Below are 17,822 nucleotides of genomic sequence, written 5' to 3' on the forward strand. Positions count from 1 at the left end.
CAGAAGAAAGAGCCTGCCAGGAGGCAGCAAAAACACATTCTCATCTTATTGCTGCTCCTAACATTTCACCATGAAGAATGATGTTTGCCGAAAGTTTCTTGGCTTAAGGTTAAAGAATGTCCAAGTTTGTGAAGAGTTTATCATGAATAAGTATTTATTCATACCCGTAGAAGTAACTGGGCTTCTAATCCAAAGAATCCGCCTGCTAATACAGGAGACGTGGGTTCAATCCCTGGGTCAGGAAGATCCCTGGAGGAGGAAATGGCAACCCACTCCAGTATTCTTGCTGGAGAATACCATGGACAGAAAAGTCTGGTGGGCTACAGTCCATGGGGTCACAAAGAGTCAGACACAACTGAGCAACTAACACTGGAAGCAAGCACTCTCCTGACTTGTAATCATTTCCTTGGTCTTCATGAGGGCTTAACCACCTGTAGCATAACACTTACATCTCCTCAAATAGTATAAGTTAACCTTTTTGGAAATTTATATAAAAGGAATCATGTAGGATGAATTGTCTTATTTCTTTTACCTACTGTTTATGTGCAATTCATCTGGTATTCTACGGTTTTCACTTTTATCATATTACATTGTGTGAGCATACTGCAGTTTAGTTATCCATTCTACTTCAGATGGACAGTTGGGTTTTACTAATTTGGGGATATATAAGACAATGGCACTAGGAACTAGAACTGGGAATGTTCTTGTATGTATATCTGATGCACATAAGCATGCATTTCTCTAGGTAAAGCCAAGAACTGTAATTGCTAGGTCACAGAGAGTATGTGTCTTAAGCTTTCTTAAACGATACCAATAATGGCATACTCCCTCAACAGGTTGTCAGAATTCCCATTATTCTGATCCTAAAATTTTGACCAGTCTGGCTGGTGTGTATTATTTCCCATTATGGCCCCACTCATTGGGTTTTATTTCCCTGATTACCAGTGAGATTAGGGACCTAATTATGTGTTTATTGACCGTTTGGATTTCCCTGTTCATGTCTTTTGATTATTATCTTTACAGATGTCTTTTTTTTCTCTTGTTTGTATAAATTCTTTACAAATTCTGAAAACTAGTTCTTTTCTCAGTTGTATGTATTACAACTGTTTTCTATCTCCTGTGACTTGTCTTTTTTTCTTGATATGTCAATTTGATGAACAAATATTCTTAATTTTAGGTTAGTTGAATGTGACAATGAGACCTTGGGGATGTAGCCTGGGAGCCAGCCGGGCCTCCTCCACAGCCCAGGGCCTCCCCTCCTCTTTAGGTGCTCCACTCTCCTCAGGGGAAGGCAGTATCACTGATTGGGGTTTCTTCATAGCATTTCTCAGGGTCCTTTAAGGAGACAGGAGTCCCTCCCATAAGAATCTTTTTCTCTAAGTACAGCCGTTTCTACGTGTCTCCTTTTAAGTATATTCTGGTCATAGTGCCTAATCCTGTGAATTAGAGGCAAGGGCTGTCTGTTTAAAGATACAAATTACTGATTTTTTTCCTAATGTTTAAATGTAATTCATGTTCATTTTAAAAATATGGAAGCATAACCTGTATATAAAAGATCCACCTATAAACTCTAACCCAGAAGTGACCATTATTAACATCTTGGTAGCACCGTCTGTTTATTCCTTCTTCTATGAATGCTTCTGCATTCCTCAGATTGTACCATCATATGATTCTGTCCTTCATTTTGTTAATGAGGTAGATTACATTGATTGATTTGTGTATGTCAAACCATCCTTGCCTCCGGGCTAAATTCCATGTGGCTGTGGTGGATAGTCCTTTTATTGTGCTGTTGAAGGCAGTTTGCTCTGATTTTTGGATTCTGCATTATTGTTATTAAAAGCTATTTGTCAGCATTCTTCTGGTCACATAACATTGTTCTCCAGACAGATCATTCCTGAATTGTTGGATATGTAGGTTGGTTATGACTTAATATCTATGAACATTTTTTAGGCTCATAATTTTTGTTGCCACTTTGCTTTTCAGAAAGATATTATACAAATTCACATGTCGCTAGCAGTGAGTGAAAGTATAGGTCTGGACTCCAATATGTCTTCTGTTCTACTAGTTTATAAATCAGATTTCCCTGGAAGGCCTGACCAAGAGCTGTATGTAAAGATCATTTCTGTATAGTTAAAAAATGACTCAAATGCCTTGTTATTTCAATATGTCAAAATGTCTACATGTTTTCTCTCTTCTTTAGGGAGAGACCAACAGGATTATAGCCTCCCACACAATGAACAAGAACTCATCCAGGTCACACTGCATTTTTACCATCTATGTGGAGGTAAGTACAAGCTCTTTGAATAGCTTGGGAAGGGAGGTCGATTCCCATGGAGCCTGTTCAGTAAGAAGCTTTTCACTGTGACAGCCTAACCTCTGTTTTGGGTGTTTCACAGGCCCGTTCACGGACCTTATCAGATGAAAAGTATGTGACTTCCAAAATTAACTTGGTGGATCTAGCAGGCTCGGAGAGGCTGGGGAAGTCTAGGGTAAGTGGGGGAGCAGGAAGTTCCTCCTCAACAAGCCATGGCCCTGTTTCCAGCTTTGTGTCTGTGTATGTGGACTGTCCCTCACTGGGCATTTGTGAACAATGTTCCTAGCTAGGCGCAGTTCAGCTTGGGGGACAGAACTAGCAGAGGTGAAACAGCTGCATCAGAGAGGCAATTCCTACCTGGCAGGACTGTTGTAAACGCTAAATGAGATGATGGCTCCTAAATTCTTAGCAAAGTACCTGGCAGTCAGTGCTCAGTCAGTGCTCCATGCTCATATTAGCATTTCTCTGTGCATGAGTGTTCATGTGATGAATATTTACATGAATTTTTCATCTCACATAAATATTCATATGAGTATTAGCATAAGTATTCACAAGAGCATTCAGATGAGTGTTTGTATTTGTGTGTTGAATGAATGTTTGTATATTCCCAGGATTATTTGCTCAAATATCTGCACAAATATTCCCCTGTGTGTTCATAACAGTGTGACTCTTAAGGGAGTATTCATATGAATATTCACACAAGTATTCATATTCATATGAGCATTCACTCATATGAATATCTGCATCAGCATTCCTGGGAGTGTTCTTATTAGCCCAACGTGGAATACAAGGAAGAGAAGACCCTGCTTCTGGGCAGGAGGCTCTGGCCTGGCCACAGACCTGCAGTGTTTTTTGTGGGGCAGCCTCTCCACTTGGCCTGAAGCAGAACTGACCTTTGGTTTGTAGTCTGAGGGCCGAGTCCTGAAGGAAGCCACCTACATCAACAAGTCGCTGTCATTCCTGGAGCAGGCCATCATTGCCCTCGGGGACCAGAAGCGAGACCACATTCCCTTCCGGCAGTGCAAGCTCACCCACGCCCTCAAGGACTCATTAGGTGAGGGGTGGCTGGTGTGCGGGGAGGAGGAACAGGACTGGCGTGTTTGCTACTGGTGGTAATGGACTTGCTCCCTCCCGGTGGCATGGACTTGCCTGCAGCCTTTTCACAGTGACCTCAGACACACCTGGAAAGGCAAAATCAAGCACAGTGCCCTCTCGTGTCCCCTATGCCATTCTGCTCCCTCCTCAGAGGCTTTGCCTAAGCTTTGGCCTCTACCGGGGGCACCCTCTCATGTCCTGCCATCCCTTAACCAGCCGGCAGAATCCTTCGGCGCCTTGAAGCCCCAGGTGGAGGGCCTCTCCTGTGAGGTCTTCCCTTTCCTTCAGCCTCCCTGATGGAGGAGCAGGGGCTGTGTCTTGTCATCCTGTGTTCCCAAGTTTTTGCTTTGGGCCTGAAGGTGGGTGTGTGATTATTAACTGTGTGCCCCCCATAAGCAAAGCCCTGGCCACAGGCCTCTGCCCTGCCCCAGCCATCTTGCCTCTGCTTTCTCCCCAGCTCCTCTTTAAAAGGTACATTTGGCGGCCTCTCCCTCTTCTCTCCGTCTTCCCCCTGCCTCCCAGGCTTGTGCATGCTTTCGTGTGTCTTCTCTGGCCCTCAAACAGGTCAGGCTGCTAGAACAAAATACTATGGACTGAGGGGCTTACACTATGCAGATATCTATTTTTCACCCTCCTGGAGGCTGGAAGTCCCAGATCAAGGTCCAGCAGGAATGGTTCCTGGTGAAAACTGTCTTCCTGACCTGTAGATGGCCACTTTCTCCTTGTGTCTTTACATGACCAAGAGAGAAAGAAAAGAGATCACTAAGAGACAGAGCTCTGGTCTCTCTCTCTCTTCTTCTAAGGGCGCTGATCCTATCATGGGGCTCCACCCTCATGACCTCATCTAAACTTAATCACTTCCTACAGGCCCCACCTCCAAATGCCATCACCTTGGGCACTAGGACTTCAACATATGAATTTTGAGGGGACACAAGCGCTCAGATAATAACAGATCACCACCACCAGCCTCAAAGGAATGTCTTGGCAGAAAACCCACATGGTTCACGGACCTTCTGTGTCTTGCTTTCTGCAGGGGGAAATTGCAACATGGTCCTCGTGACAAACATCTATGGAGAAGCTGCTCAGTTAGAAGAGACGGTATGTAAGGACAATCAGTGCAGCCGGGTTAGCATCCATCCTCAGGCGTGCCGGACTGGGTAAACTGACTCAGTAGCCGCAGACATGGTCAAGAGTGGACGGATCCAGGGGATGAGTCTGAGCCAAAAGGGCTCCAGCCAGGATCCAGATACCAAGTCCCAAGGAGCAGAAGCTGTGTCAAGGGAGAGGCAAGGCAGGGGGCAAGCTCAGTGTGGAAGCCTTTGAGGAGACGAGGCTATGCGTCAGCTGGGTGGGGCAAGCACTGTGTTTTCTGACCCACGCAGTGGGAGGCTCAGGAAAGAGGAAGGAAAAGGTGAGTGGCTGGAGGGGCCCTGGTGGCCATGCTGGGGCCTTGGCTGCTCTCCTGAAGATGGCAGGGGTTGTCACGGGGCTTTAGTAAAAGAGGGTTGTGGCCAGACTCGTGACTCAGGGAGATGAACCCAGCAGCAAGGAAACAGGTGATCTGAGGAGGCGAGAGGCTTATGAGAACCAGAGGCAGGAATACAAGCTGAGCTAGTGACACAGGAGAGTCCACATAGCTGGGGCTCCCCGCCTCTCCTCCCAACTCATCTTAAGTGAGATAGGACTGGAAATCTCTCCCTAGACATTTTGCTCAAATGTGGATGGCTCAGGGCAAGCTTCAGTCATATGCAGAATCCACTCGGTGAAATAGGTCAGACACTGCAGGGCGAGACGCTCCTGCAGGGCCTCCCAGCTTTGTGCATTAGTGACCGTCCCACCTTCCAGGGGGAGTTCTCCTGCTGCACACTCAGCGTCCTGGGACGTGGGAGGCCAGGGAGGGGAGCTCCAGCTGACGTGCAGGCAGCATCCCCAGAGGAAGGCTTCAGGACCTACTAGTCTCAGAGTATCATAAAGCGTGAGTGAACCCCAAGAGGAGTCATGTGACTATTGGGCCTCCTGGCTGCCTGGTTTAGAAATCTGTCCTCCTAGACCATGGAAGACCCTCTCTCCCCGTATGCCCACCTCTGAGATGGTCACACAGGGAGCAGCTCTCCTGGCACCTGCTGTCCCCAGAGGCTCGTGCCCATACCACCTGGGATCTCTGCCCAGGACCGAGCCCAGAGGAGCCCCAAGGAGCTGCTGGGAAGGGGTGTTGGGTTGGGACAAAGGCAGATTGGCAGTGTGGAAGGTCATGATTCTCTTCTCCAAATTTTCTAACTTTAAAACAGTGCCTGTCGTGATTCATGTTGCTTTATGCAGTGACCCTGCCTGTGTGTACAAGGGAGTCGTGGCCACACGTGCTGCTGTACTTGCAGCAGGAGTCTGGTTTCACCCCACATAGAAGTAACTCTAATGACAGGGGCCTCTTTGAGGGCTGACTGTGGGTCAGTTCTGTCCAGAGCACATTACACACCTGAGCACTAAGTCTCCCAGTGACCCTGTGAGCCAGGTCTCCCTGATTTTACAGAGAGGTTATAAGACCCATCTGAGGATGTACAGTCGGTTGGTCTGTGCAGAGCTCTTAACCACTAGGCAAGACTGTCCAGTGGAAGAGGCCTTTCAGGCCTTCCTCAGGCTATTTCTGGGTGACCCATCCCTCCTCTGAGTCTGCCTCCCTGCTTCAGGCCCTGAGTCAGCCCAGCATAGTCTGAGGCTGAGATGTCAGGGCCTGCCCCATGTGCCTCTGGCTGCTCCTCACACCAGGGAGCAGCCCCCCACTCTTCATGGAACATCAGTGCTCTGGGGCTGTCTCCCAAGTGCCTACCCATGGGCCTCCAGCCATAACCACCCCTGGCTGGCTGTGCCCCTAGAGGGACACAGACAAGACCCCCCGGATGTCACTTCATGAGCTCATGGAGCATTCCTCTCTTTGGGGAGATTTGTTTTCTAGTGGACTCCTTTAGACGTTGTTTAGCAAATGTCTCTAGTCACAAGTAATTTGCCAAGAACATAGAGGTCTGTCTGATCTGTTTTTCAGTTGTCTTCACTGCGGTTTGCCAGCAGGATGAAGCTGGTCACCACTGAGCCTACCGTCAATGAAAAGTATGACGCTGAGGTATTAAGGGTGTAGGCAGGTGTCTCTCTCTGGGGAAGATGTATGGGTTTGCTCCCTGGGTCCCATGAGCCTGGCTTCCCTTCCTGCTTGCATCAAAGATACCCATGCTATCCTGAGTCAGTCACTTTCTGTTCTGGGGTAGGTCCCCTTGGGGGCTGCCACCAAGGTGAAAGGGCTAGGTCAGGCCCCCACCCAATGCATGGGGCCTCAAGGCTTCTGAGTACCCCGGGCTTCTGCATGGGAGCCCTTAGAGCTGCTTCTAAGCTTAATCCGTGTGGGCTGTCTCTCAGACTCATCTGGCTAGGTCACTACTGAACAGCTTTCTTCCCAGCCTGAGTGATCCCTCTCAGCATACAGCTGACCAATCAGGAGCAATGCTCAGCATCAACACTAACCAGGGAAATGCAATTTAAAACCTTAGTGGAATTCTACCTTCAAACTAGCAAAAATTAGACATTTTCTGACAATGTAAAACATGGTGAGTATGTGCAGAACAACAGATCTTATTTATTTCTGGTCAAAGGGTAACTGCCAACCACTTTGGAGAGCATTTTGGCAACATCTACTGAAGTAAAAATACATTTACCAATAATTTGCTTTTCCTTTAAGATGCTTATGCAATCATAGTTATTGGAGAGGAGCACATGTGTGCCCTAAACCCATGACAAATCACCTAAACTTTCTAGACTCTAAATCCTGAAGGAAAATAACAGTTCCAGGGCTCTGTGTATCTAAACCATGGTTTGGAGGTTGAGGAAGAAGTAGAGCTTAGAGCTTACCCCAAGGGCTCATTGAACCACAGGTCACTGGACCTGTTCCCAGAGTTCCTGATTGCCTCGGTCTGGAGTGGGGCTGAGGGTTCAGACTTCTCCTAAGTGTTCGCAGTGCTGCTGTTCTGGGACCTCACTTGGAGAATGACTTGCACCGTAGTTAAGAGCCCTGGCACGTGCACTGGGCTATCCTGGTTCAGTAGCCTGTTCTCTCAGCTGTCTAGCCTCAGTGAGATACTTGTTCTTTCTAAGGGAAGAATAACAGAGTCCACCCTCAAAGAGATGTTGTGAAGAGTAAGGTAATGAGTAGAAATCATTTAGCACAGTGCTGTCATGGCATAAATGTTTAGGAAATGTGAGTTAGCAGTCCACTCAGTTCTGCAGACCAGCAGCCTCACTCCTAGGTGTACAGTCCAGTGGTATTCTCACATATGCACAGAGAGACTTACAGAAAACGGTGCTGCACCGCTTACTGCGATGGTGAAAAGTTAGGAGCGCAATTAATAGCCTTTAACGGGAGAGTAGCTAAATAGGTTGTGGAGGGAGGGAGCAGAGCTTGAGCTTTGAGCATGGATAATCTCTAGGGAGAAAACAACTTGGGGATTGAAATGGTGGCATCTATCATTCATACCAAGGATAAAGGACATAAAAAGCAATGCTGATTGTTCTTGGTGCATACGTGTGCGCGCAGTCAAAGAAAAAAATGTGTGGGAGTGAAAAGACCAAAGCAAGCTGGGGGTTCCCTCTGGATGTCAGGGTGGGGAATGGACTCAGAGTGGGGTCCAGGGGCTTCACATTTATCTTAAATGTTTTATTTCTTTTAAAAATAAAAAATACCTGCAGCCAGTATTTAGCATGCTGTTAAAAAGTCAGATTTTAGGGTGGTCTTCCCACAGTTTCATGGCATTATTTTCTATGCTTTTCTGTAGCTTGGAGCTTTTCTTATTTATTTTTCTTATTTTCTTATTTGGTATTCACTTAGCTTAGGACTACAACATTACCACCTGTGAACCTGGCTGGGTGGGCATTGCACCTGATGGCAGGGACTTTCATTTTAATGTAATTCCTGTTCTGAAATCTGCACTGTTGGTCCTGGACAGCCAAGTTGCCCTGTCACCAAATGCGAATGTGTTTATAATCTTTGCGATGAGCCTTTTCCTTTCTGTGCACGAGTTCTTGAGAGAGACCTGGCAAAGTATTTTAGTGCCGCCTTTCCTAGACTGTGATCAGTATTCCCAGGTTGTCGCCAGCACAATATTCAGTACTGATGCCTGTTTTCAAGGGAGTGGAATAGCTTCTGTAGGGTTCCTTGGCTGGCGGGGCTGGCTGAAAGGTGGGAGACTGAGTTCCTCCTCTGCTACCAGCTCTCTGCAGTGAGTTGCTCAGAGTCTGAGCCTCAGGGTATTCATCTGTGAACTAGGAAGTTGGACTGAAGACCTCCAGTGACCTTCCCACTATGTCTGTGATTCCATGAGGTGGTGGAAGGGTTGTGAGTCATGGGTATAAACAGACAGCAGAAAGACTTGGGGTATCCTAGTCTGCCAAGAAGAAATGCACTTACACACTGCAGTGAGGTCAAATAGGGCAACTTCTTTGGCTGAGAGCTGTTCCCAGCCTGCTGTGAACTTAAGCAGAACTCTCTGAATTATCCTCATTACATTTATAATGGAAACACCTAACCATCAAGGAACTTACATGGGGTCTGTTTTGTCTCCAAGGTGTTTTTTTTTTTTTTCCATCCAGAAAATGCTCCTTTGTCTTACAAGGGAGCTGGTCCGCCAGGAGGTGCTGCCAGACCCTATTCTGTGGGGTCTGCTGTTCCAGCTCTGTTTCTAGGCAGTTTCTTTCCAGTCAGTCAGTAGAAGAGGACAGATAGAGGCCACTAAGCCTGCCAGGCAGTAAGAAGGTGGCTTCTATGCTCTCAGGGTGCAGCTTGGAGCCTGGTGACCCAGGGAAGCAGATGGCCCATTCCCGCCATCACCTGACTGGCCCAGAGGTCTCAGCCTGGCTCCTCACACCACGGTGGACGGAGGAGTCATCGAGCTGGAGGTCCCCCGCAGCTCAGCCAGTTTCCCTGGTTGGGTAGAGTGCATTTTCTAGAACTGAGATCCCTCAGCTGAGACGAGGGGATGAATATGAGTAGGGGCTGGCCACCAGCCCTCTCTCATAGGACTTCCCTCAGTCACCTCATAGGAATCCACTGAAGGACTATCTTGAGGTTGCCCAGAGGGGCAGAGTCAGAATTTGGACCCTGGTCATGTGTCTTGAGTTCAGGCTTTGTGCTCTGATTTGCCAGTGAGCCACCAGGACCCCTTGCTATAGACTGGTCCCTGCTTTGGTCACCAGATGGACAGAGGACCCTGACAGGCTACAGTTCATGAGGTTGCAAAAGAGTCAGACATGACTTAGTGACCAAACAACTAAACCTGAGACCCAGCTGGCAGGGGCTCCCTCTAGTGGGCATTTTGGACAACTAAAAGAAGCCTGTTGTTCATACTGAAGGTTCTCAACATGAAGTCCTGGGCTTATATGAAAGACTCAAGGATAGTACCAGATGTAAAATGACAAAGCAATTCTGCTTCTAGAAATGTATCATTTATTCATTCAGCTAAAATTTATGGAGTACTTACCATGTGCCGGGCACTTTTTGAAGCACTTGGGACACGTCAGTGGACCAACAGAAACACAAATCTGTCTTGAGCTGACAGTTCGCTGGAGATGGGAGAGACAGATGTAATAAACAGAAGAAATCAGTCAGTTCTAGATTCTTCCATTTGCGACAACATGGATGAACCTAGAGGACATTGTACTAAGTGAAATAAGCCACATACACAAAGAAAAACACTGCATGATCTCACTTACATGTGGAACCTAACAAAGCCGAATTCACAGAAGCAGAAAGCAGAGCAGTGGTTACCAGGAGTGGGAGCAGGCAGGCTGAGATATGGGAGATGTGGGTCAAACAGTACATATTTTCAGTCCTAAGATGAATGAGTTCTGGGGATCTAACATATAGCATGGTGAATATAGTTAATAGTAGTGTGCTGTATACTGAATATTTGCAAAGGAAGTAGATCTCAGAAACTGTACCATATACACAAAAAATGGTGACTAGTGGATACGTTAATTAGCTTGATTATAGTAGTCATTTCACTGTGTACATGTATATCAAAACATATGTTGTACACCTTATATATAATTTTTCTTAAAACTAAAATAGGTTAAGTTCTAGAGCTTCACTGTCCAATACAGTAGCCACTACTCACACGTGGCTTCTGAAATCAGTAAAAAAACAAAAACAAACTTTCTTTTTGGTCACACCTCATGCCACAGGGATACTAGTTCCCCAACCGGAGATCAAACCCATACTCCCAGCAGTGGAAGTGCGGGGTCTTAACCATAGGACCTCCAAGGAAGTGCTCTGAAATCAGTAAAATGAAATAAAATTAAAAATTTTTTTAAAAATTCACTTCCTCTGTCCCACTAGTCACATTGTAAGCGTTCAATAGCTTTATGTGGCTTGTGGCACAACAGAACCTTTCCATCATTACAGCAAGTTCTGTTAGCACCGCTCTAGGGTATGTTCTATGAAAAAAAACTAGAGCAAGATTTTTAAAAAGAGTGGTGTGAGAGTGGGAGGGGACTGCAGTTTTACATGGGGTAACTGAGGGGCGCCTAATTTAGCAGTGTTTGAACAGAGACTTGAGGGAGGTGAGCTATGCGAATACCTGGGAGAAGAGTGTCCCAGGCAGAGGGGACGGGCAGCACAGAGGCAGGAGTGTGGTCATTTGGTGGGAGTGGCGTGAGCAGGGGCAGAAGCATAGGCAAGGAGTAATGGGGCAGATCACAGCGCATTGCTGCTGCTGCTGCTAAGTCACTTCAGTCGTGTCCGACTCTGTGCGACCCCATAGGCAGCCCACCAGGCTCCCCCGTCCCTGGGATTCTCCAGGCAAGAACACCGGAGTGGGTTGCCATTTCCTTCTCCAGTGCGTGAAAGTGAAGTCGCTCAGTCGTGTCTGACTCCTAGCGACCCCATGGACTGCAGCCCACCAGGCTCCGCCATCCATAGGATCTTCCAGGCAAGAGTACTAGAGTGGGGTGCCATTGCCTTCTCCGACATAGTGCATAGGTCACTGTTATCCTACACAAAGATGTAAGAGCAAAGGTGTTCTGCAGCATTGTTTATAGCAGCAATAAATGGAGGTGGCATACCTGTCAGTAGGGAATGGTGATGCTTTGTGCAGTGGCTGGAGAGGATGAGGGTGACAACATCCTGGAGGCACAGGCTGCACGGAGAGGGCAGTGACCCTGGTGGACTGAAGTATGCTGGAGCTTCTGGATCGGGCTTTAGGGTGGCCCTAGTGGTGCCCATATTCACTCTGTTCTCAGTCTCCCCTGCAAGTAAGAGGCAAAGGACAGAGAAGTGCTGAAACCTCTTCAAACCCTAAACTCACCCAGTTGAGGAAAAGTCAACAGCTGGGAGGGAATCGTCCAAATGCTGAGATCACACTCCATGGATCACCTGCAAGGGCCAGGATGCCTGAGGACAGGGTAGGGGATTATAAGTGGCTTCTCTGACTGTCCTCCTTGCTACCACCCACCTCTATATGCTTCCTTGGCAGAGAATGGTCAGGAACCTGGAGAAGGAGCTGGCACTGCTCAAGCAGGAACTAGCCATCCATGACAGCCTGGTAAGGGGCTAGAGGTGGTGGGTGGAATACTAGAGGGACTGGGGTCAGGGTACCAAGTGGGAAGAAGGACTAGGTGGGAGGGGGCAGTGGGTCAGGGCAGGGGTGGATCAGAGGGTGGGCTGGGTGAGCAGAGGGACTGGGTGGACAGGGGGCCATGTGGGTCAGGGGCTGAGTAGACAGGGGACTGGGGGAACAGAGACTGCAGGGGCAGAAGGGATGTCTGTTGGGCAGAGACCCTGGAAGAACAAGATGTGGGCAGGGCTGTCAGATGGTCAGGGAGCAGAGCCAGGCAGTAGGCAGGGGGATGAAGGGCAGGGGCCACAAGCCTGGCAGGTGGGGGTACAGAGGCAGACAGCCTGATGACGGCTCTAAGGTCAGGGAGGTGGATAGGCTGGATGGTTATTAGGGGCAGCAGGGAGCTGGAAGGCAGGGGTGGGGGGGGCAGGACACCTCCAGTGCTGGTCTGAGCTGATGCTCATGGTCCAGAGGGTCTCAAGGCAGAGGCGCCCCCTCCCTCCTGTGGCCCTCATCCCACAGTCTGCTGAGACTCAGCCAGCAGAGCCCCCCGGCTTGGAGGAGCAGGCCCTTGTCTGGCAGCCTTTCCTTCCCTGTCCCACCTGGTTGTCCCGTGCTGACCCAACTACCTAGCCTGTGAGTCAGGCCCTCCCTACCAGGACATGGTGATGAAGGGAGTGGAGTGGCTTGGGTAGCCAGGCTCTCTGCCCAGCCTCCCCACTTTGGTCCTCAGAAAGGTCCCTGCCACCCTGCTTGGGCTCGGGCGCTTGGAGCTTAACAGTACGTCCCTCTTCCTTCTCCAAGGCCAACCGTACCCTCGTGAACTATGACCCTATGGATGAAATCCAGATTGCTGAGATCAACTCCCAGGTGCGAAGGTACCTGGAGGGAACGCTGGAAGAGATTGACGTAAGGAGCCCCTCAGGACCACCATATCCGGCTGGCCAGGGCCTCTGTCTCCATCTCTGATGTATGCTCTGCTAGCCTGGGAACCTCACTGAGAGGGTGCAGGGGGTATAGGGTGGGTGGTGCTGGACTCCTGGCCTCAGGGCCCTTCAGCCCACTGAGGCTGCAAGGCTGTGGGTGCCCCACAGAGTGGCCTACAGCCTTGAACACAGGGGAGGTGGTCCAAGCCTTGACCACGTGGGAGGTAGTCCAAGCCTTGACCATGTGGGAAGTGGTCCAAGCCTTAAATACAGTGGGGGTGGTCCATCATGGGGCCACCAATACAGATCCTAGAGTCAAGCTGCTCTGGGTCGAATCTCAGAGCTCAGCAGTCTCCCTGCTGAGTGGCCTCAGGAAAATGCTCAAGCTCGTGTACTCTGGTGGCCTGACCTGTATGGTGGGGAGGGAAACCGAGCTGGGATGAACTGAGGTACAACACCTCGGAGGCTTATCTGTGGCAGGCAGAGGGAGGGCATTAAAGGATGACGGTCATGCTGGTTGTCTGCAAGGTGGACCCCTCCAGGGCCCATGCTGGAGTGGGCCAAGGAGGAATAAAGCAGCCACAAAGGGAAGGCTCTCAGGGGGAAAGAGGCATTCTGTTTTCAGAGCACATGCTGGCAGACTTCTCATCATGGGGCTCACGGACAGAACCTTGTCCAGCCTGTTACTGTCAGCAGCTGCCAGAGGCAGGCCTGGGACAGCTGAGGGCTCTTCTGATCTTCCTAGGAAGGGCAGCCCCAGAATGACCGAGGCGTCAAGGCTAATGCTAGAGGGCATTGGGGTCAAGAGAGGCTGATGGTCTTCCTTCAGCCGCAGGTGTGTGCATTTGTCTGTACCCACACAGAATGGTTCATGATGGATCCTTTTGGAAGCAGGAGAGAGCTGAGGACAGTTAATTTTATTTAGATGTTTTCTTAGAACCTTCAAGAACTAGAGTCATTTCAGTTTTATATAAATCTTCAGTCAGAAAAGGTGATTTTTTTATAGCCTCAATAAATAGTTTCCAAACTACTAATCAAGGGTTTCTCTGTTCTTGAGGAGGGCTTGACTGCCACTTTGCTGAGAGGGTGTTGGTACATGTCCCCTTCTTGAGACATATGGTCCAAGGCTTAGTCAAGGGGTCCTGATTTCTCTACAGACACAGCCTTAGTTCCGTGGTGCCCCTGGTCTAACCTCTGCCTTGGTATCCTCTCCAGATAATCAACCTCAGACAGATCCAGGAGGTGTTCAACCAGTTTCGGGTGGTGCTGAGGTAAGGGACCCCACCACACCCACCCAGTCCTGCATCAGGCTGCCATTCTCCTTTCCCATGGTCTGGGTGCCGGCCTCCAGGTGCTCTGCCTTCTGTCTGGTGTGCGCAGAGCCGGATCAGAGGCCTCTGGGTATGGCAGCCCCGGGTGACCCCAGCAGTCTGCCACTGAGCTCTCAGGTCCTCCTACCCTTCCCTTCCCCTGGAAGTGGGGACAGCCCCCCTTTTGAAGGCTATGCAGAGAGGAGGTAGTCACTGGTTTCCTGAGTTTGTTCACTGGACAGGAGGTTTTTATGTGGCCAAAGCAGGGTGTTTTGATGCTCCTGGCACCCTCTTCCCCACCTCAAGAGGGATTTGTGGTTTTCTGGGGTACAGACATACCTGTAGCCTGACTGGCTCATGCTGGGTGTTATCACAGAAGCTGGGCACGTGATTCCGAAGGGCCAGTTAGAGACAGATCGGGATGCATGATGCAGGCTTGGGGTCCTTGTCAAAGGTCATCTTACAGCAGCTGTCCTTGACACATAGGGTGACCCCTGTGGATTTGGAGACTGGACAGTGGGTACATGCTTTGGGGAGTGGGGAGCGGGGAGTGAGCGTGTTCTGTCTGGTCTGGTTCACGATGAGGGTGTGGCTCTGTCTCAGGGGCCACACACAAATAGTTTCTAACTCCAGAACTTGGTGCTGCCCAGGGGGCTCAGCTTGCCCCAGGTGCGAGGGGTTCTTTCACTCTGTCTCCCAAGCCAACAGGAACAGGAAGTGGAGTCCACTTTGCGCAGGAAGTACACCCTCATAGACAAGAATGACTATGCAGCTATCTCTGCTGTCCAGAAGGTAAGCACGCCTGCCTCTTGCCGACAAGACTCACATCAGAGTTTTGCATTCCCAGATCTTGCCAGAGGCAACGAGTGTCCTACATTAAAGCAGATCTAGGGTTGTAACAGGTAAAGGTTAACACCAGCATGAGCATGGAATGACCCATGCAAGAGTCAACCACGTATGAATTCAAAATGATCTCTATAAATTGGAGATGTGCCCAGCAGCAAACAAGACAATTCCCACAGTTAGGTTGGAAATGGGCCTCAGGAGTCTCAGAGTATGGATGAGACACCCAGCTATGAGAACAGTTGGTGAGACACTGGATGTTTGGTGGGGTGGTCAGAGACAGCTGGCGTGGGGACAGCCTGAAGTGACATCCGCAGGAGCCACATCTTGGTGTGTGGGTTGAACATGTCCATATACACCAGGGTCCCCCAGGGGCCTGAACACTTGATCTGACCTGCAGACCTGTGACTGGCCTCTGTCCAGGCAGGGCTCGTAGATGCTGACGGCCACCTAGTGGGTGAGCCTGATGGACAAGGCTTCGGACTTGGAGTCGCCCCTTTCTCTACCAAACCCGGGAAGAAATCCAAGTCCAAGAAGATGTTTAAAGAGCAGCTTAGGTGAGTAACGTTCCTGATGCTCCTGCTGATCAGCACCTTGCCCTCCTTGGCTGGTGAAGTGAGGACACAGCTGTCCCTCCCTTCCCCCAGTCTTAGTGATGGGGTGGGGTGGTCACAATGGCCATCACCCCTGCCAATACTAACAGTGTCTGTTGGGCCCAGGCTGGGACTGCTCATCTGTCATGCTCACAGCGGTTCTGTGAGGTGGGAGTTGACATCTCCAGTTTACTAATGAGGAAACCAAGGCTCAGAGAGGGGAGGTCATTCCAAGGTCACACTGCTGAGAAGTGGTAGAGTGGAAATGAGATGCTGGGCTGCCACTTGCCCATTGGTACTTCACGTGGAAACCCACCCCACCACCACATTCCTTCTGTGACCCAGCTAATTGGCACCCATGTCGCATAAAAACCCCAGCTCACCTTGCAGGCAAGACACATTTGTGGGTGCAGGGTGGGAGGAATGTCAAGCTTCCCTTAATGAGCCAGCGTCTCTGGGAAGTGCTGTGTTGTGGTGGACACAGCCCCCACTCTGAGGGTAACTCCTGGGCTCACCTCCTTGCTGTGTACTTCTCTCACCCAAGAGGGTCACCTTCTGTGAGGCATAAGAGCTTCTCTGCCTCGGTTTCCTCCCCCTAAGTGGGAATAATAATAATAGCAGCATTAGTCACTGGGGTGGTTTTGAGGATAAGTGAGTAAACGCAGTCCCCGTCCCTGGAAGACTTCAATACCAACATGTTGTTAACCATCATTACCTTTTCCTTGGGAAAGGACATGGGTCAACGCTGATGGTAGCAAACCGTCACGTGCAGGACTGGCGTCGGGTAGCGGGGCATCCTGGCCTCTTCCTGCCTCTTCAGGCAGGGCACTCACCCCCTCTGTGCGGCTGTCAGGCAATCAGTGTGACAGTTGATCGAGGCTTGGGCCCCAGGCCACACCTGTTGCAAGAAAACCAGAGAAGGAAGCAGTCACAGAGGGAGCCACGCATCCTTCCTTCAGTTCAGCCCTGCTCTCACGTGCCTCTCGGGAGGCAGGGCCCTGGGCACCATCACGTGGAGAGGGATGGCTCTTTTCCCGGGAGCTGGTGTGGGCACTGATGGTAGGTGGGCGAGCGGGTCGTGGGCTGGTCAGAGCAGGGGTGCAGACGTGTCTGTCTTTATTGCTGGGCCTCAGACAGACGCGCCCAGGGTGAGGGCTCTGCTTTCCTTCCCAGGGGCACCTGTGTGACTCCTGCCTCAGCAGCCAGGATGTTCCTTAGAGCCTGTGGCCCACCCCAAGGTCCTCATGCTTCCAAACTGGAGACTCCCCGTTCCTCCCAGGTTTCTCCTGGGAGGAATGCGGAGTCTCCTGGGAGGTTTCTCGCCAGGAGACAAATGCTCCCCTCCTCCTCCCCACGTGCATGGCTTAGGGCTGTACTCTCCGCCCTTTGGCTGAGGTGTGTGTTAAGACCGGAGCTGAGTGGGATGGGGCTCTGGTGTATGAGTGTTGAGCAAGATTACTCCCCTCAGCATCAGAGACACTGAGCCCGGGGTCTCCCTCCCTTCTCCTTCCAGCTCCTCAGCAAGAAAGGAGGGTGCCAGCAGCCCTCTGAGTGGCAAGGACTTGGATGTTTCCACCTCCAAGACCCAGCTGACCCCGTCCTCCAAGGATGGGGATGTCAAAGACATGGTTGTGCGGGACCGGGAGACCTCCAATACTGAGCCCCTGGCCTCTGACTCCCCAAAGGAGGAATTACGCCCACCCAGGTGACCATCTAATGCTAGCTCCTGCGCCAGATCATACAAAAGCAGACTATGACGTGGAAAGAGCACCTGCAGAGAGAAGAGAGCTAAACAAGGGTGACAGGCAAAGACTAGGAGCATACCCCCAAGGAGAAACGTGGTGGCTTATACAGGCGCACACTGGCTCAACCTCAGGAGCCACCCAAGGTGCAGGGACACGCAAAATCATTTTAGACCCTCCAAACAGCAATTATTTAAATAATTAAATTTGCACGTTATGGCTAAGTACTGTATTCAAAAGATACAAAATTCTCAAGTGTGAGACCCTTCCTCCAGCTACCCAGTTCCTCTCCCCGGTCAGTCAGTAATTGAGTTTTTAGGAATCTGTCCTGAGGAAATAATAAAGAGATTTAGACAAAAATTTATATTAAAAGATTGTGTCATTAATTTAAAAAGCAAAAGGAAAATT

General features: G+C 49.8%; 1 protein-coding gene and 1 long non-coding RNA gene across 23 annotated transcripts in view; one reads left to right on the forward strand and one right to left on the reverse strand.

The window, feature by feature from the left end:
* The window catches only part of KIF9 (kinesin family member 9), a 36,888-nt gene that overhangs the window by 11,281 nt on the left and 7,785 nt on the right, over positions 1-17,822 (forward strand). For both annotated transcript variants that reach the window (XM_019984925.2, XM_070777248.1), the window contains exons 6-16: positions 2,201-2,284; positions 2,397-2,489; positions 3,221-3,368; positions 4,443-4,507; positions 6,447-6,524; positions 11,917-11,985; positions 12,805-12,909; positions 14,142-14,197; positions 14,938-15,028; positions 15,503-15,636; positions 17,186-17,377. In XM_019984925.2, the coding sequence (XP_019840484.2) occupies positions 2,201-2,284; positions 2,397-2,489; positions 3,221-3,368; positions 4,443-4,507; positions 6,447-6,524; positions 11,917-11,985; positions 12,805-12,909; positions 14,142-14,197; positions 14,938-15,028; positions 15,503-15,636; positions 17,186-17,377 (1,115 nt within the window). The remainder of the gene's footprint in view (positions 1-2,200; positions 2,285-2,396; positions 2,490-3,220; positions 3,369-4,442; positions 4,508-6,446; positions 6,525-11,916; positions 11,986-12,804; positions 12,910-14,141; positions 14,198-14,937; positions 15,029-15,502; positions 15,637-17,185; positions 17,378-17,822) is intronic.
* Positions 1-17,822, reverse strand: part of LOC109576332 (uncharacterized) — a 59,161-nt gene that overhangs the window by 5,740 nt on the left and 35,599 nt on the right. For 9 of the 21 annotated variants that reach the window (XR_011563158.1, XR_011563174.1, XR_011563176.1 and 6 more), the window contains 5 exons: positions 16,388-16,570; positions 14,576-16,267; positions 11,507-11,689; positions 9,925-10,006; positions 136-4,679 (listed from right to left, as the gene is read on the reverse strand). This is a non-coding gene — a long non-coding RNA (uncharacterized lncRNA). Of the gene's footprint in view, positions 1-135; positions 4,680-9,924; positions 10,007-11,506; positions 11,690-14,575; positions 16,268-16,387; positions 16,571-17,822 lie in introns of those variants that run through there. The other 12 variants (XR_011563171.1, XR_011563170.1, XR_011563167.1 and 9 more) reach the window with 8 other exon arrangements.

The sequence above is a fragment of the Bos indicus genome, chromosome 22, assembly GCF_029378745.1.
Source record: "Bos indicus isolate NIAB-ARS_2022 breed Sahiwal x Tharparkar chromosome 22, NIAB-ARS_B.indTharparkar_mat_pri_1.0, whole genome shotgun sequence".
Classification (NCBI taxonomy): domain Eukaryota; kingdom Metazoa; phylum Chordata; class Mammalia; order Artiodactyla; family Bovidae; genus Bos; species Bos indicus.